The sequence below is a fragment of the Punctularia strigosozonata genome (genome assembly GCF_000264995.1).
Source record: "Punctularia strigosozonata HHB-11173 SS5 unplaced genomic scaffold PUNSTscaffold_12, whole genome shotgun sequence".
NCBI lineage: Eukaryota > Fungi > Basidiomycota > Agaricomycetes > Corticiales > Punctulariaceae > Punctularia > Punctularia strigosozonata.
In genome coordinates, this window is record NW_006767444.1 from 660,979 (window position 1) to 681,756 (window position 20,778).

Genomic DNA, 20,778 nt, shown 5'->3' on the forward strand with positions numbered 1-20,778 from the left:
ATCGACAAGCCCTCTTGCAGCTTCTCGACCTTCGCACTACACTTTACGCCTGAACGAGATCGGCATGGACGCTAATCAGCAAGTCTGTCCTGTTCGAGGGTGTGATTCGTAGTTATTCTGATCGTCTTCCCCATAGGCTGCAGCGGCTGACGTTCGCGCTCTGCCACGTCTACGCGCGCTCGACGCGCTCGGTCTCCCTGCCCGCTCCCGTATATTGTGAGCCATCGTCTCTTAACGCTGACCCACGCGACTCACGCTCATCCCGCTTGCGCCAACACTAGATGCCGATGTACGTTCGTTTTCGCGGGGCTCTATACCTCGCACCCTTTCTCACTCACGATACACAAAGCTCGTCTGCGGCCGGGCCGCGTTTCATTTCGATCGCGACCTGAACTACGAGACGGACACGGTCGCGAGCGGCGAGTCCGGCGAGTTCGACCTCGCGCGCTGGAAGAGCGGGTTCGACGGACCCAAGGGGAACCAGGCCACCAGCTTCTATTTCATGTGAGGCCCACACTCTCGAGGGCGAAAACGATCTGGCCTGCCTCGCTTTTTGTGCTGTTACGACTGCGCGGCGACGGCGATCCTGATTTTTTTTCTTTGGTGTACAATGCGGGTACTGTTGCGGTGCTCTACATTGCCTTCCCCTTCCCGCTGATCGCTCGTGTACGATGCTACGACAAGGCCGAGAAAACGAGCGCTACCAATGTATTCAGTTGTACAGATACACTCACGATGATGTTTATCCGTGCGCTGCCCGCCCCATACGGGCCATGCGTACGCAGAACTCGTGAGCGTATGATAGCAGCAGTAATCTGATTGTAAGCATACTAGTAGTAGGATCACGCACAGGGAGACTCGGCAAATATCACTCCCGCCTTGCCCGACTGCGGGCGGCGCTGATAGTCGCGACGGTCATTCCATCCGGTGCCTTGCAGCTTGCCTCCGCTTGCCATCACTCAAGAGGATTGTTACTTTCCGTATCATCACACGACCAGCGCTGGCCGCTCGTTCCCCGCCGTCTCTGACGACGACGACGACGACGACGACCTCGCCGACGCTGACCTCCACGGCCAACGACAAAGACCGACAGGGATGGGCCTCTTCTCCTTCCTCTCCTCTCGGCGCCCAACCGCGGCGAGCTACATCCCGCTGCCCACCCTCGCCTCCTCCTCGTCCTCCTTCGGCTCGCCCTCGCCGCCCTCCTCCCCGCGCCCGCGCCCGCGCTCCGGCTCTCTAACCCTCCCACTGGCCCACTCTCCCGCCGCGCGCTCGTCCCTCAACCTCTCGCCCAGCAGCCGACGCACCCTCGTCCGCATCCTCGTCCACCTCTCCCCCTTCCGCCTCGTCGTCCTCGCCGTCTTCCTCCTCACCGCCGGCCACTGGTACTCCATCTCCTCCTCTTCCTCCTCCGCTTCGCCGAGCACATCGCCCACAAACGAGGAACTGGCGACGCTCATAGCGGACGACAAATGGCACAAGGTGTTCGAGGACCAGAGCCCCGGCCAGGGCGACACGCGCGTGCTACCTATGCGGGTCTACGACCGGATGTCCGATGCGTGTGTGAAGGAGTGGGTGATCACCCACCGTTGGGGGGCTGCTTGTCGTGGGACGGATCTCAGCGAAGGGTACGCCGTCGACGGCGTATGGGCCTGGGTCAATGGCTCGTACGTATCTCCTCTTTAGCTTCATCTCAACCAACGTGCTAACGGACCTGTGATAGTGACCCAGCACAGGTAGCGTCAAGAAGAGCATACAAGCCCACTGGCACGCCTCTCAAGATAGATGCAGACCACCGATACGCAGATCATAACGAGCTTCTATACTCGATGCGCTCCTTCCTAGCCTCTGTAGGCCCCTCCGTGTTACAAAGGTTCGCCACTCCTCCCTTTTAACCTACCAACCGAAGCTGACAACTTGATTTTTCAGGTTACACATATTAGCTAGCGCCTATCCTCTCGACGAACAAAAAGTCGGCGACGGCACGAAGATGGTCGGCCAGATACCAGCCTGGCTATCGAAACCCGCAAGCGTACGCACCGACGAAGGTCCCATCATCCTCCACCACGGTCAGTCTAACCCATTCGACACTAACATTCTCCGCATCTGACGCATCTTTCAGACTCCTCCTACTTCCAGCCCCTCCCGATCCCTCCAAACACCTCCATGTCGGGCGAAGAAGTCGACGCCTGGCGGCATGCCACTCTCCCCTCTTTCAACTCGCTCGCCGTCGAGTCTCAGCTTCCCAACACGCCTGCGCCCCTCTCCGACACGCTCGTCTACCTCAACGACGACTTCATCACCCTCCGGCCGAACACGCCCGCGGACTACACCTCCCCGCTCTTTGGCCCTCTGCTGCGCTCGCTCACGGACCTCTCCTCGCTCTACCTGCCCTCCGAGTATCCGTTCCAAAGGCTGTGGAATCCCGCCGGGGAGGAGGTCGGGATCAAGCGCGCGGCGTGGGTGCTCGGCCGGCGCTTCGGGATGCGCAAGGTGCCGTACATCCAACACCACCCGCGCACGCTCGTCAGGCCCTTGCTCCGCGAGGCCGCGCTCGCGTTTCCCGGCGCGTTCGGCGACACGGCGAAGGCGCGGTACAGGGCGCAGCAGGACGTGCCCCCGAGCGTGCAGCCGTTCGCGCTCGCGAGCTGGTTCGTCGTCCAGCGCCACCGCGAGGCGCTCCTGTGGACGTGGGCCGTCGCCAAGCACGGCGGCCTGTCCGGCACGCTCACCCCGGAGATCAAGGACGCGATGTGGGCCGACGTCGTCGGCGCGGGCGAGCGCGACGCGGGCGCGAGCAGCTTCGCGGTGAAGGCGCCCGCGCGCGAGCCGGTCGAGAACACGGGCGCGTTCGTGCGCGCGGCCGAGGGCGGGCCCGGGGTGCACCCGCCGCTGAACGCGCAGTACTCGTTCAGCGCGAAGGACGGGTACGCGCTGCATTACGTCGATCGGCTGTGGTGGTGGGATCTGCCGCGCTCGGGATACCCGGACCTGACGCGCGCGGTGTCCCCCGTGTACGCGAGCTCGGGATCGAGGAAGCCGGAGAGGAACGCGGACGGCTCGATCCGGTACAAGGTGGACGAGGGCAAGCGGCTCCGGCTCTGCACGCTCTCGCGCTCGACGTGCCTCAAGCCGGGCGTGGAGGAGCCGGCGGAGGAGCTGTTCAAGCGGATCGCGTTCGAGCGCGCGTCGGACTGCGGCGACTGCGCGATCGCGGCGCTCGTCGGCGCGAGCGGGCTGAGCGGGATCGAGGCGTTCATGCCGCGCGAGGGCGCCGTCGTCCCGAGCGGGTACGTCGCGCACCGCGAGGCCGAGTTCGGCGCGGTGAGGAGGGTGGAGAGCAGGGTCGCGCATCTGCCGGTGACGAGCGAGTGGAGGGAGACCGATTTCAGGCTCGGGGCCGTGCTGGCGCAGGCGGGCTACGGCGGGCCGCGGTACGGGGGAGGCGAAGGGGGGGAGGAGAGCGAAGGGGAGGAGATCGATCTGCGGGCGTGGACGGCGCGGCTCGTGCAGCGGTACCAGTACGTGATGGGCTCCGCGCCCGCGGAGCTCTTCAAGCTCATGTACCCGGACAAGGTCCGCGCGCGCCTCGACCGCGCGTCGAAGGAGATGAAGTCGCACCGCGCGCAGCTCGCCGCGCACGAGCAGGAGCTGGAGGACATCGACGCGCGCGACGGGTGGGCGAGGGGGCAGGCGGACGGCGCGCCCGACGGTGGATTGACGTTCTTGTGCCTGAACGACGATATCGTGAAGGGCAGGAAGGAGATCGACGGGATGTTGAGGGCGTGGTTTGAGGAGCACTGGCCGGAGAGGATGAGCGACGAGGTGGAGGAGGTGTATTAGCCCCCTTGCTGGACCTCTTTTTGCGACATCTGCCAACTTCAAGAGGGGGCCCTATGTTGGGCGACCCGACGAAGTGCTCGAAATAGCCCTTCGGGGGAATGGGCATACGCTGTAGCGCCTGGCCGGGGTCATCTGCGTGCTTGCGCATGTGGTCCTCCGGGGGCGCCTGCTCCATTGCACATACACCTCACACCAGTCTGTATCATCTAGATCAATCTTGCTGTGCCTCCGCGTCGTATACTTCCTCGCCCTCACCTCACTCTCCCTGTTTATTATTACTCGCATGTTCTGCCGCATTTTCTCCCCCATTCTTACCTTATAATCTCACCTGCACGGACCGTCTGTCGCCCACCCCGGAATCTCTATAGGAATACCAATACAACCAGTTGCCATTGAATTATAATCGGTCTCTACCAAGTAGTACCCGAGCTAGCTAAGGAGAGGGTGGGTAGTTTGTGAGTGTGCTGTTGCTGTTTCTACAGTCCGCGGAACGCGCTATCTACAGTCCGTCAGAAGGCGGTTGGGATCCCTGGCAACGGTCGCATTGTCGCAGTCGAAAAAAATTTGCAAGTGCAAAGTGCGCCCCCAATCGAGTGGCGAAGAGAAAAAACGGGCCTGCCTGGACAGAAGTCGTACCAACCTCGCACTACTTTGGTGTTGTAGGGAAGTAGGCGACCGAGGGTAAGGTGACGTCGATCGGGCTCATCGTCGGTTCCCACTTGTCGGACGGCGAGATCTTGGCCTTCTCGACGTCGGTCTGGAACACCTCCGGCTCGAAGTCCATGTCTTCCAGCATGTTTTCGACGTGCACTACGCATGAGAACCGTGTCAACGACGTTGCTATGGGCTGGTAGAGATGGACGGAAGGCCACGTACGATACTGTGCGAGACCCTCGCCGAACTTCCTCCAGCACACGACACCGAGGACGAAGGAGGCCGTGAGGAAGATGAGCGCGGCGACGGACATGCAGCCGAGGAAGGGCCACTGTACGAACGTCCAGCGGAAGACGAGCGAGTCGAACATGGCCGCCCAGCAGCCGAGGAAGGCGAGGTTGATGACGAGGAAGACGACCATCATGCGCTTCATCTCTCGACTCACGGAGTACCATCCCTGTGGTCGTGCGGCGTGAGTTGTCGGACTTCGTAACGGGAAACAAGCGGAACTCGCTGGCTTACCAGGGTGATCCACGGTATGAGACACTACGAGGACGTCGGAATAAGTCAGCGACAGAGCATGATGATTTTGTGGGTACGTACGATAAGCGTGAACAGGAAGGCCGCGAAGTATATGGTAGTGTGCGACGACACGTGCTTGACAGCACTGTTCACCAGCTGGTCGACCCATAGGCCCATCAAGGTCACAAGGAAGAAGACGGAGAGCTGCAAGCAGACCCAGATCGCAAGGAAGAACTATATAACACAGTCCGGCTTAGACCCCGGATGATCTCGAATGATAGATGGAGGGAGAGGGACTTTACCCGGTAGATGCGAACAATGTGCTTGGGAGGGCCGACGCGCTTGAAGGCGTGTTGGTTGTACAGCCGGACGAGCTTCCAGCCGAGGTAGGCTGTAACCAACAGTGAGACCAGGTTGAGCACCAAATCGGGTATTTGCCACGCCAGGCGCTGCGAGAAGTACGTCGGGAACAGCTTTTTCTGTGATATCCGGGGGGCCAAACGGGGTTAAGTTCACAATGGCGCCCGGAGGAGACGTGCGCAGGGGGACATACGGTGTGGCACGGCGTCTCAGGGTTGATGATAAGATGGTTAAAACGCCGATGGATGTCTTTAGTGCGCCAGATCGAGTAGGCCGACCAGCCGGATTGTATCACGCGGGTGAAGAATACGGCGAGCCTGGACGCCGAGCACGATGAGGTCCAGTTGAAAAAAGGAAGCCAACAGTTAAACTTACAGATGTGGTGCTGACTCGTAGACCACCTGCGAATGATTGATGAGCATGAAACGGCATGAACACTGGCGCAACCTACCGCATGAAAACCGATAAGGAAGAGCCAGAATTGAGAGCCGATCAGAGCGAGCTCTTCTCTTCGCGAGTTTTTGAGACTGTTGGCATTATCAGTATCGGAACCGTCGTGGCAGAGGCTGCGACAAGGAACTAACACTTGGTCCGGATATATCAAAACCCGGGCGCACTGCAGGTTCAAGGTTACCTTATCATTGTTTTTGTCCAGCTCGACACCAGTTATATCCCCGGTTTTGTTGTCGAACACCGCTTTGACGGTCGTCCCATCTTTAGTACGTCCGGGATGTGAGATGTCAGGGAGACGAGCTAGATCGGACGCCGTGACCCGGTCTCGTTTGCGATAGCCCGTGAAATTATACGTGGCATTCGAGCCAGTTTCGTAGACCGGGATGCAAGGGTCGGATGATGCCCCATATGGAATGTGATGGCAGAGCTCGAGCCTGTAGGTCGAGTTGGGGCGAGTTAACCACGCCAATTCATTCTTCCATGTGACCTGCATAGCGACATCAGCGATGCGTGCCGCGGTGGGTGGTGTAGTGAACGCACGTTGCTTTGCTCCAGAACACTAGTGGTCAGGGATGAAGCATCGGAATCGATCGAATAGAGGAATGACTGTATGATCTACGACGAGCTGAGCTTGGTTAAGGACGACAATCGATGAATGCTACTCACCCCTTGTGAAAAGCATTGCGCGAAGGAGAACAGGAAAAATGCGGTCGTGAACTTCGACAATGTTATCCGGAGATACTGCTCAGATGCAACTGTGAGCAAGTAGGGACATCCAGCCGATGACCAAGGAGCGCACGATCGACTTGAGTTTGATCCAAGCCTTGTCCGCGGGGGTCAACATGAGAAGGCAACGACACGAGCCGGGAGAGCCGGCGAAAGGTTATGTCCAGCAAGTAGCGAAGGTGAACAGAACAGACGAAGGGTGCAGCCTGTGCGTGTCTTGACGAGACTCTGGCTGGCAGAACTGAAAAGAGCGAGTCGCCGAGCCAGGTGGAGACAATGGGTGAGCTGTCGAGGGAAAGCAACCAGCTATCACCCGAGGCAAGGAATAGACCCTTGTATGGGAGCGGGAGGCAAAGAAGGCTCTGCTCCGAGCCCGTGGTAACATCCATCCTTTCGCTGGACCTGCCCTGTTCGTGAACAAAGGACGGACAGAAGAGGACGGCTCTGATGTTCGCACGCCCCAGGGATCTCTGAGTCTCAGCCGTGCAGCGCCTTGCTTTCATTCCCCGACAATGGATATCTCGATCCAATATCGATCAAAAATCTCTCTTGATTCCTCTGCCTTGCACAATGAGGACAACGCGCCAAATACCCATCGTCTGTTGCGCCATGCGCGGAGCGGCCCAGGTCGCCGCGGACTGAAAACACTTCATTTGCTGGCATGGAGATCACGGAATCTTCGCTAAGAACCCCGACAGCCCCGGCATACCTAACGGGGCACGCTTATAACCGAGTGCTGCGCGCTCAACGTCTCGCCTCATCAGTGAGACTCAGGGCCTTCAAGACGAAAGTTGCCTTTAGTGTCAGCTTGAGAGTTCTGACGAAGGGCATCATCTACCGTAGATATCAAAGTGATCCACCAAGAGATGACATATATTACCACAGTATCTCTGTCATCCTGTGCAAGAGGTTCAGTCCTTCGAATGATTGCGGTCCTGTGGGTAGGAGCTCGAAGGAATATACTGTGCATCCACCCCTAATGCAACGCGTGTTGCATTAGGGTTATATCTCCCTCAAATCACCTCGAAATTGTCCGAAACTTTGGTAGTAGATAGCCAGGATGCTATAGATATGTCATTCAGCGTCTCAAATATTTTGGTTGAGCCTCAACTCTGCCAGCGAGATGCCGGCGAGACGAAGTGAGCACCAGCCAAAGTTGCGAGATCATCACACGCGGTCACGACTTGCCGAGGTGCCGAACTAGGACAGGCTGCAGCGCAACGCAGGGCTCAAGCGGCTCAGGCCAATCAACGCAGGCGGAGTTTGAACTCATCCGTCACCCCAATACCGTCCTTTGTGTTGAACATCCTCCTACAGCAGCATTACTACAGCAATTGCAAATCGGGATGGCGTATCAAATAGGATACAAGGTATTGAGTACTACAAAATATTTTCATGAATTTTGCGTTACCGATCCGGCGAAGCGAGGCCGTGGAGTACTCGCGACATGTTGCATCAACTCATTCGAGCTGTCCTAATGTTTTTCTGTAGCCCGAACCAACCCTCGCTCCTACTTCATCTCTTACATACAGTATGTATAGATGTGTGAGAGTACATATATTTTTTTCCGAGATGAACAGCTGAGCAGGAAAGGAACGGGAGAGGGATTTGTGTCGATGTTGCATTAGGGGGCGATGTTGCATTAGGGGTGGATGCACAGTATACCATGGGACACCTGAGGCTCACGGTCCAGACTTCGTGATGACCATTCTGAATCACAGATGCCCACGCCTCAAGACGGATTCAGCATATGCTTTTCATGATGATCAACGTATGGAGACCGGGTATACGGCCGTACGCCCGCATGAAGTTATCCCTTCTTCTGCCCTCCTTTCGGTCTGAGCGAACCGATCCAAGATCCCGATGCGGAAAGTTATCTACGCGATCAGGTAGTTCATGCTCCTTAAGATTCAAACGATCAAAACACCGAGGCTGTCCGCTCTCTACCACTGGAGATAGATTCTGATGGGGTTATCAATACCCTCGTGGGTCAGGATAGGGCGATCGCCGCCGCAGCGCCAATTGTTATGCTTTAGAATCATCGCGGGTTGTCTTAAAGCTTGTCCAAGCTCGGAATAACATTACACAGGGTATCGCCTACAGCCGAATGAATAGTTACTCGCATGCAGCGCCACATCCCACACGGAAGGAGATTCACAGTTTCTCCGTGATGGCCACTGAGAAATCGGCAAAGTAGGCATCCTGCGTCTGAGGCGACGCCCAGGAAGCGTCAGATCCTACAGATAATCAATGGCGCATCAGTGATGAAACAGTCAGCCATCGAGCGGTCCGGACGTTACCTCCAAAGAATGTCTGTACGGGAGGACAGCACGGAACGGACATGACAGTTGTTCGATCAGTCAGGCGCCAAACGGCGTGGCAAAGACCATGAGCGTACCTGGACCATAAGACCCCGGATCCGCCCGTCGGCGGAATCGCGCAACACCAAGCCGCCGACGCTGAACATGCTCTGGCCGCCGACGAACAGCTCGAGCTCGCCGTTCTCCTCCCCGGCGTCGTTCAGCCTCACGCGCTCGCTCACCGTCGTCCACGCGCCGGCGGCGAACGAGAACGAGCCGCGGGCGATCGACGCGCCGTCCGTCGGGTTGCACGTGCTGAACGGCGGGATGGCGCATACGCCGTCGTTCGCGGGGAACGAAGGGGGGAGGTAGGTGTACATCTCGCCCGCGCCGTCCGTGCGCCACATCAGCCGCGTGGAGAAGCAGGTGTCGTTCCGCGAGCCGCCGGAGCAGGAGACGGAGCCGTCGGCGGTGTCGCCGCCATCTACATGGGATCCGTCAGTTAGCGCTCGCGCCACGGCCGGGGCTGTAAAACCGGAATGAGCGTACAAAATCCGGGGAGTTTGCCGCCCATGTTCCACTCGAAGCCATCCTGGAAGAACACCGAGTAACCGAAGGTGGCCTCTTTCGCTGTCGTCAGGTCCACGCTGTCCGGCCCGGATGCGTAGAAGCTGATGCCACCCCGGGGAGTATGCGAGAACGTGTAGGAGCCGTTGGGGTATATCGCTTGCATGGCCTGTTTGCCGGCGAACTCCACGTAGGTGTGCGTGACGCCGGAGGCGATCTTGGTCGCCTGGAGCGTCTGGTCGGAAAGAGGGAGTGCAGACGACGAGTCTGAGCAGGTCGTCCACGACTCGATGGGAGTTATCGGGAATAGTTCGTTGAGTAGGGCTGTCGATCTAGACGTGGCTCGGACGTCGCGAGGTGCGGCGTTCACCAGCGCTAACGCGCCAAAGAGGAAAAGGGTATAAAGTGCAGAGCTCATCTTGAGGCGGGGTATCGGTGGGACAGTGAAATGCCCTTGGAAATTTCTCGAGCACGACCAGCCGGGTCTTTATACTTGATTTCACCGGAAGGGGCGAAAGAGGCACGTCCGGTGACTGCTAGCGCGAGGTTTCAGCCTGCGGAAGCAAAACCATGGTTCTTCCGGTGATCGAGGTCGCACAATGCACGGCTGCCGTACGGTAGGAATGAGGATCGCTGGGATCGCACAAGGCTGGTCGACTCTGCATTAGAATACGCCGGTGTTGCCGCGCAGTGCGCCTTGAGTCTCGACTCTTCCGTGCCCGCGATGACACGGAACTAGAAAACTCGTGACGGAGGAGAGAAGGTATTGGGCCGTTTCGAGGGCGGAGGATACTGGTTCAGTATCCGTCTTGTGAGATAGAGTATCCTCCGGACCGAAGTTCGACCGAAGCCGCGTGCAAGCGACGAGCGCGGTCCATGATGCATGAACATAGCTACATTTGGTGGCGTTAGGGAGCACTTCAAGTCGCCTCCACACTGAAGGAACCTAGAGATAGACTCGGCCTTGAAATTTCATGCTCCGGAGGTGCGTGTTGACAATGAGTTCCAGACGGCATATCCAGCGCCCGAGCGATAGAGGCAATCAGATAAGGGTATTATTGAAGGTCGTCTGCTGGGCTAATATCGGAGTGCGGGTATCCAGCGTTTCATTCACATGCAGCCGCTTCTGTACCCTTCCATTCAAGCTATGAACAGAGCGTGGCGTTGTGGTAGAGTTCAGAGCAGACTTAGGGGAGGTGTGGTTTATTAACGCTTATTTTTAGCCTAGCTGCTTCGGCGCAGTCTCGGCACGCGCGCTAATTGCCTCCTTCCCTCCCACCACGATGGCAGCATTGAGCGAGGCAGTTAGACGAGAGATTGGGCAGGTAATCCTGCCTTCTCCAGTGGTAGAGGCGAATGACGATTGTTGCTCGATGCTCTGTTGCAGCACTTCGTGTTTGGATTTCACGGCCAAGACGTGGACGATAACATTAGGTCGCTCATTACCGAATACTTTGTCGGGTTCGTCAAGGTCTTGACGATATTATAATATCGGAATACTCACTTTGATATAACAGAAATGTCATCATTATGAAGCGTAACATTCAAAGAAAGTCCCCATCGTTTCAGTCCAAGTCAGGACGATGAACGAGATGGTGCACATCTTAGGTTCTGCACAGGTCAAGGCGGTTACAGATGCCTTGCAGAAGCTCGCAAAGGACTCTGGACATGAAAAGCCCTTGCTCATAGGCACAGATCAGGAAAACGGTGAGATTCCATCGCGAGGCTAATGTCTCTCCGCGCTCAAGATAGTCTCTGACATGGCGTCGGCGTGTTACAGGTCTCGTTTCCGCCTTCTCGCTTGCATCCGGGGAGGCTGGCACCCAGTTGTGGGTAACCTCACCCCACGAGCGTCGTTTTCGCACATTCATTCCGCGTTAATGAAGCCCCGGCGCCATGGCACTCGCGGCTACAGGCTCAACAGAGCTCACGGAGCGTGTGTACCGCGCGACGGCGGAAGAACTGAGGGCTGCAGGGATCAACTGGGCCTACAGCCCCGTCGCTGACGTCAACAGTGATCATAGGAATCCCGTCATCGGTACGAACATAGAATTCTATCTCCCGCTAGTGAAAGTCTAATCGTATGCTGTCCAGGTGTTCGATCTTTTGGCGATGGTGCAGTTTCCCGACATCATCTTCGTCCCTTGTGCGGCGTAATGACCCCATCCCGAATTCCATCGCAGATCCCCATGAGGTGGCGCGGTTCACAGCTGCTGCACATCGCGGACTGGCCTCGGGGAACGTCATCGCCTGCGCCAAACACTTCCCCGGGCACGGCGACACGCACGTCGACTCCCACCTCGCACTGCCGCGCATCATGAAATCCCGCGCAGAACTTGATGCGACCGAGCTGGTCCCGTTCAAGGCACTCGTCGGGTCCTTCTCCTCCGCCGAGCCGATACCGTCGATCATGACCGGGCACATGGCGCTGCCCAACATTACCGGCGACGACACGCCCTGCTCGCTTTCCCGGGCGGTTACCACTGGGCTCCTCCGCATTGACATGAAATACTCAGGGGTCATCGTCACGGACTGTCTGGAGATGGAAGCCGTCGCGGAGACGTACGGCTCAGAGGGCGGCGCGGTGATGAGCCTCGAAGCCGGCGCGGACATCGTCATGATATGCCATCGGATTGACCGCCAGCGCGGCGCCCTCGAAGCGACCTACCGCGCGATTGAGCAGGGAAGGCTGTTTATCGATGAGCTCCGCATCAGCGGCGAGCGCATCAGAGCGCTGAAAGACAAGTACTGCGGCACTTGGAACGACGTGGCGACGAAGCATATCTTGGACTCCGTGGCGCTTGCGAAGCTGAAGCGGGAGAATCTCGCGCTGGCGCAGGAAGCATACGCCACGTCCATCGCACTGGTCCGGGATTTGAATGGAACGTTGCCCCTCGTAGGCGGCGCTTCGGCCGGTCTCGCGCTCTTCACGCCTCAGATGGAGAGCGTTAACCTCGCCGTGGATGACGCCGAAGGCGTCCTTCGCACCGCCGACGGCACGAAGCGGAACACCGCCGGGCCTTCTTATCTCGCCCTCGCCCAGGCGTTGTCCGCTCACGTCGAGAACGATATCCAGCACGTCGTATACACCCCACAAAGCGCGGACGCGGAGTTCCCGGATCTAGGCGGCGCGAAGTCGGTCGTGTTCGCGCTGAGGAACGCAGACCGCAGCGCGTGGCAACTCGACATGCTCCGCAGGGTCGTCGATGCCGCCCGCGCCGCGCAGGCGAAGCTTGTCCTCGTCTCTACGTGCACGCCTTACGATCTTCTAGACGTGGAGATACCCGGCGTGCGCGAGGCGGCGTACCTCGCAACCTTTGAGTTCACCAAGCCTGCGCTGGAGACGGCCGCGAACGTAATCTTCGGCGTGACCAAGCCAACAGGCAAGGTCCCCGTCCTCGGCGGCAAGGTCTGACGTTCGTAGCCCATCTCCGCCGAACTTTGAACAGATGTACCAGGTGTTTGAACATAAAAAAATGTGACGATAAATACTACAGTAAAAATGAAGCAAAAATTTCCATGTAGATGATCGACGATTAGTCTCTTCTCAGATGCGCGTACGGGTCGATGTAGAGCTTGAGTTCGGTGGGAGAGACATCCACTTTGCACCATCTATCTTTGGCTGTATGGGAAGGGTTTATCTCTGGCGATCGCAAAGCGGAGGGTCGACGTACCTTTTGGGTGTGCAGGTAGTTTCTCTGAGAATTCCTCGAGGACTTTGTATACGTCCGGCAAGCCGCGTACGTGGCAGAACCACGCCCAGGTGATGCGTCCTTGCGGGTAATATTGGTAGAAGACAAGTCGAGGATCCGTCACGTCATCGAAGACTTTGAACAAGGTGGTGTCCTCCGTCATCGTCGCGTTCAACCCGACCACCTTCAGCCGCGGGTTGTTCTCGAGCAGCTCCTTGATCGCCGCCTTCGTCGGCAGCAGGCGCTCCGTCTGCAACCGGAACTCGATGGGCGCGTAGAGGCTGAGGTGGGTGAGCTTGGGCAAGTTCGCGAGCTCCTTCCAGTGCATCCAGAAGATGTGCGAGTCGACGATCTCGAGGTGGGTCACGTTCTGCCAGATGGGCGCGTTCCAGTCCGGGGCATTGTTTTCGAAGAGGTTCAGGAGCCGGAGGCTGAGCTTCTCCGGTGCGTGCCTGATGAGGGCCTTCCAGAGCTGCTGCGCGGGCTCCACGCCCCCGGGTTGTTCGATGGAGACCCAACACCCGAGGGCACGCAGCTTGGGGAACGCTTCGAGGAACATGATCGCGTCCGGGACGTCAAAGTTGTAGGGTATCGAGAGCGACTTGACGTGCGCCTCGTAGTACCCAGGCGGCCGGCGCTTCTCTCGGACGTCGTTCATCAGCTCCCTGACGCCTCTGTTAAACTGCGTGATCTGGAGCATGATGTGGTTGTGCAGGAGCGCGGTCATCCTGGGGCGCAAGTCAGCGACTTTTCACGTTGGGTAAGTACACGCAACCTACCATACATGCACTCGCTTCGCGGTCAGACTGACCTTCCTCGCAAAAACCGGGTCGGCCCAGGCATTCATCTCGAAGATATATCGCTCGAGTTCGTAGGGTAGTGGTTTCGTGTTTTGCACAGCAGTGCTCGTTTCTTGCGGGCTATGAGAGGAGCCGTTCGCCGTCGCCGTCGCTGTCGCCTTTTTTGTCTTCGTTGCGAGACTGCCGACCCCCTCGGCCTCATCGTCTGAACGCTGCCTCTTCTTGCCCTTCGTCTGCCCAGAGAGCTCGTCGATCAGCTTACGCCTCGCCTCATCAGAAAGCGCGGCGAATATAGAAAGCGCGTGTTGGTAGTCGTTCATGCTTGCGCCCAGTTCCGCCGCGCTGGTGTTTGGCAGTATCAAGGCTTTACGGGATGCATCAGCTGCCTCATGCGCTCTCGGAACCTCCTCCCTCGGCGATACTGTCTTTCCCTTCTGTTTAAGCGATGATCCTAGCTTTCCCTTTTTCGTCTTTGGAGGCATGATGAGAGGAGATATAAAAGCGGGAGTGGATTAGGTGCGGTTGAGAGGACGGTGGAAGCGGTGGCGGTTTTATAAACAAGAAAGGCCACCCTTGTCTGAGACACAAGGACTGCATGCGTGAGCTATTGTTGTCCACGTTCACACCATGCACGTGAACGCGATCGGTCGGACCGGGGCCCACAGTCAGTGCATGCACGTGCCTCGCGCCCGCGTCGGGATGACGCCCCATCGCGGTAGCATCGCCGCCTGCTTAAGTACAGACGTCTCGGACAGGGAACGATCGCCCGCCCGCTCCCCCGCCCTCCGCCCACCACCCGCGTACCGCGCGCAATGTCGACGGCGATGCAATCCGATGCTTTCGATGTCATTCCCTTCGAGGTCAGCACTCGCGACGGCCTGCGCACGTCACCCAGCACGTTCTCAACCGTGTTTCACAGGACATCAAGGGAGACTGGAAGAAGCTGGGATCCGGATCCTTCGGCAACGTCTATAAAGGTCCGTGGCATTACTCTTACGTTGGATTGTCGCTGAACGCCGGTTTTCAGGCTCTTACCTGGGCATAGATGTGGCCATCAAGGAGGTCTTGCCATCCAACGAGTACGATGTTGCCAAGTACTTCGAGCGCGAATGGCGCCTCATGAAGTCAGTCTCGTGCCATGTAGATGTACTGAATTTTGAGGCTTATGCTCGCACAGGGAGGCGCGCCATCCGAACGTTGTACTATACCTCGGTCTCTCTCGTGCACCCCCGCCGGATGGTCGCATATTCATCATCTCAGAGTTCATCGAGAACGGAAACCTGCGAAGCTACATATATGACAAGACGAAGCCGTTTCCCTGGACGCTGCGTCTTTCGTTCGCAATAGACATTGCTCGGGCCCTCGCGTACCTTCATGCGCGGCGTTGCATCCACCGTGATCTCAAAGGGTACGCCAAGGTTTCACTGTAGCCCCACACCTCCGCAGCTGCTCACGAGCTCCCAGGGAGAACCTTCTGGTGACCGCCAACGGCCGCTTGAAGATTACGGATTTTGGCTTCGCCCGCATCGCCGCCCGCAACGAAGAAGAATCCAAGCGGCTCACCTTCTGCGGCACGGACTCGTACATGTCCCCGGAGATCCTCATGGGCGACGAGTTCGACCTCCCGACCGACATCTTCTCCCTCGGCGTCATTTTTACCGAGATTGCCTCGCGCAAGCTTGCCGACGACCGCCACTTCAAGCGCACCGCGCCGACCTTTGCCATCGATGTTGATGAGGTCCGGTCGTCCGCCAGCCCCGGCTGCCCCACTGCCCTGGTTGACCTCTGCATCGATTGCATGTCGGTCGACCCCGCCGCACGTCCGACGACGCGGCAGATCCTCGAGCGGCTCCGCGTGATCGAACTCGAGGTTCTCGAGCGGCCGTCCGAGGCGAACGAGGCGAGCGTGGGCACAGTCAAGTTCTTCACCGGCAGCAAGCGGCCTACACCTGCGCCGCGCATCCCGAGCTTTGGCATGGGCGTCGGTTCCAACATTCGGGCCAGCAGCATAACCGGCCGACCCACCGGAGGGTTCTCAAGCGACGAGGACAGTGATGACGAGGAGCTGCACGAGGCCCTCGAGGGCCTTAACGCTGTTCGTCTCGGCAGCGACCTGACCAGCACGCCGGCAAGCGAGGGCAGCAACGCTCCGCTCCTGGACGACACAGCATCATCGTCATACTCTGACTACAGCACGACGGTCATTCGCGGCCACCCGCACCAGAATGGCTCTAGCGCGGCGCCCCCAGCACTATCCTCGATCCTCACCGTGCGTCAACCGCCTTCGCCCCACGCTGCGGCGGCCGCACCGTCCGAGGCGCCTCCTTCCTCCTCGTCCATCATGACCATCCAGTCGTACCAGACTGCGCGCTCGACGATACCCTCCATCGCCGGCGCCACCGAGGGGGGCTCGACGATCCGGATGTCACCTTCCACGCTCGTGCACCGTTTCACCCTCATCAAGCCCGGCGGAAAGCGACCCGGCGGCTCCTCGAGTCCGCCGACTAGGGGCAAGGACGGATCGGACAGGGAGGTTGGTTGGAGCCCGTTCGACTTCTTCTTCTCGAGCGGTTTGCTCGCTGCCAAGTGCGACTTGTGCACGAAGCGGATCGGGTGGAAGCCGTGCCTGGAGTGCGACGACTGTGGCTTACGGTATGTGACCTGCCCCTGCCGCGTCGTTGCTTTCACTAATCTCCTTCTTCAAATAGGGCTCATATCAAATGCGGAGAGCTGGCGCCTCGCGACTGCGGCATGCGTCCCATACGACGCCCAGCTACCCATCCCGAGCCGCCCATCCCACTGTTGCCTAAAGTGAAGCAGGGCAACAAGGCGCCGAAATAGTAGCACTCCAAGGTTGACAATCGGACGGACCCCTTCTTGCATATCTATTCATTTTCACGACCCGACACCACTGGGACAATCCACATCACGATGTACACGACCAGCAACCACGACACGTTTATGTATTTGGTAGTAGCGTATACTGTAATATTCACACTAGCGCAATCTAAAGCCCGTGTCCCCCCGTATTGAATCGATGCATCACGCGAAATCATCGGCATGCAGCTGGATATAGTGTACGAACCCCCAGCATCTTACAGCAACGTCAGGTGTGATGTAACAGATATCTCGAAAAAGGCCTCACCGGTTGATCCTGTACGTGTATTCTCGATGAAGAGGGGGCCGAGGACTGCCAGGCGGTTCCGCCATCGGGGTCTCGGACCAGTACGGCTCATGATCTTTGGATGGCGAGGTGAACAAGTAGAAGATCCTGGGCACAGACATTTGGCCGGGGAAACCCATGTGGTGATGTCCAAACCCTTGCGGGTGATGGGGTTGATTGAAGCCGAACGGTTGGTGGTGGTGGCCGAAGTGGTGCGGCTGGTGTAGACTTGGTTGGTGGAAGCCGCCGAACATTGGAGGTGCGAAGTGGTTGATGCTAAAGTCTTGGTCTAAAACAGCGTACCGTTTGGTATATATATATGCAATACGGCAAGATAGGCTTACCGGTTCCTGCACGCGTGACTACGCATACCTTCAGCAAATCTCGGGAGATGCACGAAAGTAATCCTTACTGAAAATGAGTTCCTCAGGGGGGATAGAATGTTGTCTGGCGATTTTGGACGCATGATCCATCAGGAACTTCCATGCCTATGGGGCGATCAGTTCTACGCTGATCATTCATGCTGGTGTCGACGCATACCGAATTCACCGAGGAAACGGCTTCTTCATGAATTACATGCATTTGAATCTCCTCTTGTGGGGGGACCGCGATCGGCCATCTGCGTCTCCTTCAGCCATAGTCGGCGCAGACCATGTACGCGTACTAACCCGGTGATATCGTATGGAAGCGGGAACCCCTGCACGGGAAGCCGTCCCGATTGCAGAGCCTTCCAAGACCACCGGTTGGCCGAGGCGCTCTTTTCTCTTCCCATAGAGGCGACAAGGCCATCGTCGAAGACGTTCGCCAATTTCTTGAAGCTTGAGCGAAACTCTTCTCCAACCGGTATGTAACTGTCAGAAACTCAGCGTCTGAAAACCCGCCGCGACAACGGCATCATACCCAATGTCACCAGGAAGGAACTCAAATGGTTCAACAAGCTGACGCCAGCAGTGATTGTGCCTTCCAGCCCGAATGTTCAAGTCTCTGAGCTGACGAAGGGAGATCGTAGGCGCTTCCTCCTCTTCATCTTCGTCTTCATCTCCGGCATCAAGTAGCTCCGCCACTGGTCCAGGCAGCCCAGGCCGCTGGCCGTTGCCTGGAAGAAGTTCTTCCGCGAGATAGACAAGGTGACTGAGCTTCACTTGCATGGCGTGGCTCACTGCCGGTGGGATCCGTTATATGCCTTGAAAGACCGATGACTTGTGCTCACATGTCTTATCCGAGGTGTCGACTAATCTGGTCGGTTGCGACCGAAAGGGGAGCATCTTCAAGTCGAGTTTGGATATTGCCTCCTAAGATATAGTGACACCCACGAACCTGAGTGCAAGCACGGAGTAGGGCATGCGTCAAATCATAGTTCCTCCATGTCGTCCCCCCCTCTCGAGGAGGAGGTAGCCCCATTACCACAGCATGGTTAGGATCGACACGATAATTTGATTTCTGACATCAGCTGGAATGAGCGTGATTGCAGCGGGCTCGGCGTGAACAACGCGTACCTCGACGAAATCGATGACATGCTCTTCAGACATTTGGAATTGCTGCTGGACGTATAGTGTTGTTTCCTGCATATCGTCAACTCGAGCGTCAGCTTCACGGTTTCAAGGACGGTTTCAAGGGAACCGAGAGATGAGCACACCGCAATATCCCGATACTAGAAGCAATGGTTGTATGAGCTTCTTGCATACCTGATAGTCTTTGGAAGAAGGGCCTCACGAAATTCAACACTCGTTGCGCGCAATCAGATATACTTCCTGTCTTCAAGGTCTCAAGGAGTACCGATTGAGGGGTGGCGGTCCCAGCTGATCCGGATTCGGCCGATCGTCAGAAAATCGATCGACAAGACAAAAAGATCACACCAACTGTTACTGAGAATGATAAAAGGCACAGCAGCGTCGTCAGTGGAGAATCCAATCTGCAATTTAGTCAATTTAGAGCTTAACGTATTTGTCGAGAATTGGTCACCATCTGCGGTAGATTAGGGTGGCTGCCATCGCGGTTGAGTACCTCCATTACGCGGTTAGGAAGCATCTCACTAGACGTTCTGCAAGAACTTGACATCATGCACCCAGCTCTATCACAGCATGTGAGCTCATGAACCATGAACCGTACTCCAAGCACGCGTACCTTCACGTTACTGGCAGAAGCGTCATAGCGTTTAATCAACGCTTGACGCCCAGAGACTTGGATCTCTGTAGCGCCAGCCCACCAGCCCTTCTTTATGCGCGATTTACGGGTGCCTAACGTTATTTCAGATTGATGATATCGTACAAACTAGAGGCGACATCGGCGAAGATCAGAACGAATGGCCATCGACAAGACTGGCTAACCTACACCTCGATCGTCGTCAATGAGGGGAGTGGTTTCCGTTCGTTCTTCGACCTCCGTTTCCTCGATCGAGGTCAAAGAACCCGCCGAGGTGACTTCGACGAAACTGCTGGAGGCCCGGGAACTCGTAATAGTAGAGTCTCCGGAAAAAGATCTCGAAACGCTGATCGTTCGAGCACGCGAAACTGGAGAATCCGGTAATTCCGTGTATGGAGAAGAGATAGTCTGGTTCGATTTGTCGTACACTGAGGCGGAACGCGAGACCTAGACGAGTCTCGGCGATGGTTTATAGGAAACATTTCATCACTCACTGCATGGCTGTCGGAGAATACCGTGGATGTTGGCGATGCGGAAATCGTTTTCGCGCTCTTTTGTATTTTGATCCTCGACGACGTTCCCTCCTCCGATTCATCGTAGAGGACCACGCGCGTGGTCTCGGAAAAGATGGATGACCCAGTAGACACTTCTATCGGCGAGCTAGTTTCTTCGCCGTATGTAATCATCTTCGTTGTGCGCTCTCCGATACTGTAGTGGATGTCGATCAAAGCAGCTATCTAACAAATCGCTCGAATCAATATACGTTGTACCAAATTCACGATTGTCTCACCTGAAAAGACCGTGCTGCATCGTCAAGTTGCTGACCAAAATCCGAAATCGCATCCTCAGTGGAAGCCCTTCGCATGACACGTTGGTGCCACTTCCCGGTGCTTTCATTCTTCATGAAGTCCGCGATGCCGACCAGGACACTTTGTCGTGCATTACTTTACAAGAATTCAAGACAGTGCAGGGGGGTCGCGCACTCTTCGAACTTCCGAATGTTTCGTTTCAGGGACGGAGGAGCGTCCTCCCACCTCCCCCGCATTTGATCGCGTATATCGAGGAGGATGGAGGCGGCGCGTCTTGCGAGTCTGACACACGCAGTCTTGTTCTTTTGCAGGCTCTGCGAGTTGTGACCATGGTCAGAGTTATATACGGGCGAGGAACCAGGTAATACCGCACCTGAATGGTGTCGAACACAACCAGCAGTAACGTCGCCGCAGCGCTCACTGGAGGGAACTGACACAGGTCACCCAGCTCACGAGTGATCGCAGCTGTAGTCCGTGCTAGATGCAGCGCGTTATCCGCAGAAGATTGCTTGCGAACCGTTGTCGCGCTAAGCCGCAGAGAGCTCATCTCGCTGACGCCACGTCGGCCACCTATTCACGAAGGGGTACGACAGAAAGCAGTTGGCAAAGAGCCGATGCGATCGAGCGCCCGTTCACCACCTTCCCATGCTCATATTTAAACGTGTGCAAGTTCAGCAACTCAAAGAACGCGATCCAAAGCGCTCGCGGGTCCAAAGTACGAGTCAAGTCAAGTATTACGAGTGAAGT

The 20,778-nt window shown here is 57.2% G+C and overlaps 7 protein-coding genes across 7 annotated transcripts; 3 read left to right on the forward strand and 4 right to left on the reverse strand.

The window, feature by feature from the left end:
- Window positions 1-1,095: 1,095 nt before the first annotated feature.
- Window positions 1,096-3,843, forward strand: PUNSTDRAFT_74083 (uncharacterized protein; the record flags this gene model as incomplete). The annotated part of the gene is made up of 5 exons (XM_007386968.1): window positions 1,096-1,667; window positions 1,724-1,873; window positions 1,930-2,069; window positions 2,123-3,614; window positions 3,687-3,843. 5 exons carry the CDS (start codon window positions 1,096-1,098, stop codon window positions 3,841-3,843), a joined length of 2,511 nt encoding a protein of 836 aa, XP_007387030.1.
- Window positions 3,844-4,489: 646 nt separating this feature from the next.
- Window positions 4,490-6,676, reverse strand: PUNSTDRAFT_137327 (uncharacterized protein; the record flags this gene model as incomplete). Its single annotated transcript, XM_007386969.1, has 12 exons — window positions 4,490-4,653; window positions 4,720-4,954; window positions 5,020-5,043; window positions 5,101-5,253; window positions 5,322-5,498; window positions 5,573-5,696; window positions 5,755-5,780; window positions 5,831-5,906; window positions 5,964-6,319; window positions 6,373-6,447; window positions 6,499-6,573; window positions 6,632-6,676. 12 exons carry the CDS (start codon window positions 6,674-6,676, stop codon window positions 4,490-4,492), a joined length of 1,530 nt encoding a protein of 509 aa, XP_007387031.1.
- A 1,928-nt stretch (window positions 6,677-8,604) lies between these two features.
- Window positions 8,605-9,765, reverse strand: PUNSTDRAFT_91469 (uncharacterized protein). Its single transcript, XM_007386970.1, has 4 exons — window positions 9,408-9,765; window positions 8,957-9,342; window positions 8,859-8,871; window positions 8,605-8,795 (listed from the first exon to the last, which is right to left on the reverse strand). Exons 1-4 carry the CDS (start codon window positions 9,589-9,591, stop codon window positions 8,713-8,715), a joined length of 666 nt encoding a protein of 221 aa, XP_007387032.1. The 5' UTR covers window positions 9,592-9,765; the 3' UTR covers window positions 8,605-8,712.
- A 919-nt stretch (window positions 9,766-10,684) lies between these two features.
- PUNSTDRAFT_145750 (glycoside hydrolase) lies at window positions 10,685-12,926 on the forward strand. The gene is made up of 8 exons (XM_007386971.1): window positions 10,685-10,750; window positions 10,813-10,886; window positions 10,943-10,974; window positions 11,034-11,132; window positions 11,206-11,254; window positions 11,312-11,463; window positions 11,520-11,540; window positions 11,609-12,926. The coding sequence occupies exons 1-8, from the start codon at window positions 10,709-10,711 to the stop codon at window positions 12,838-12,840; spliced, it is 1,701 nt and encodes a 566-aa protein (XP_007387033.1). The 5' UTR covers window positions 10,685-10,708; the 3' UTR covers window positions 12,841-12,926.
- A 35-nt stretch (window positions 12,927-12,961) lies between these two features.
- Window positions 12,962-14,399, reverse strand: PUNSTDRAFT_145751 (uncharacterized protein; the record flags this gene model as incomplete). The annotated part of the gene is made up of 3 exons (XM_007386972.1): window positions 12,962-13,047; window positions 13,100-13,845; window positions 13,897-14,399. The coding sequence occupies 3 exons, from the start codon at window positions 14,397-14,399 to the stop codon at window positions 12,962-12,964; spliced, it is 1,335 nt and encodes a 444-aa protein (XP_007387034.1).
- A 279-nt stretch (window positions 14,400-14,678) lies between these two features.
- PUNSTDRAFT_106884 (kinase-like protein) lies at window positions 14,679-16,942 on the forward strand. The gene is made up of 6 exons (XM_007386973.1): window positions 14,679-14,777; window positions 14,837-14,894; window positions 14,945-15,041; window positions 15,095-15,325; window positions 15,382-16,569; window positions 16,626-16,942. Exons 1-6 carry the CDS (start codon window positions 14,730-14,732, stop codon window positions 16,756-16,758), a joined length of 1,755 nt encoding a protein of 584 aa, XP_007387035.1. The 5' UTR covers window positions 14,679-14,729; the 3' UTR covers window positions 16,759-16,942.
- Window positions 16,943-17,282: 340 nt separating this feature from the next.
- On the reverse strand, window positions 17,283-20,601 carry PUNSTDRAFT_127772 (uncharacterized protein; the record flags this gene model as incomplete). The annotated part of the gene is made up of 15 exons (XM_007386974.1): window positions 20,405-20,601; window positions 20,206-20,345; window positions 20,013-20,151; window positions 19,717-19,959; window positions 19,412-19,669; window positions 19,205-19,351; window positions 18,577-18,642; window positions 18,398-18,520; window positions 18,291-18,372; window positions 17,981-18,239; window positions 17,749-17,931; window positions 17,621-17,699; window positions 17,493-17,568; window positions 17,425-17,442; window positions 17,283-17,369 (listed from the first exon to the last, which is right to left on the reverse strand). Coding segments are annotated over exons 1-15 (2,073 nt in total), but the record flags the coding sequence as incomplete, so codon positions are not given.
- Between the last annotated feature and the right edge of the window lie 177 nt (window positions 20,602-20,778).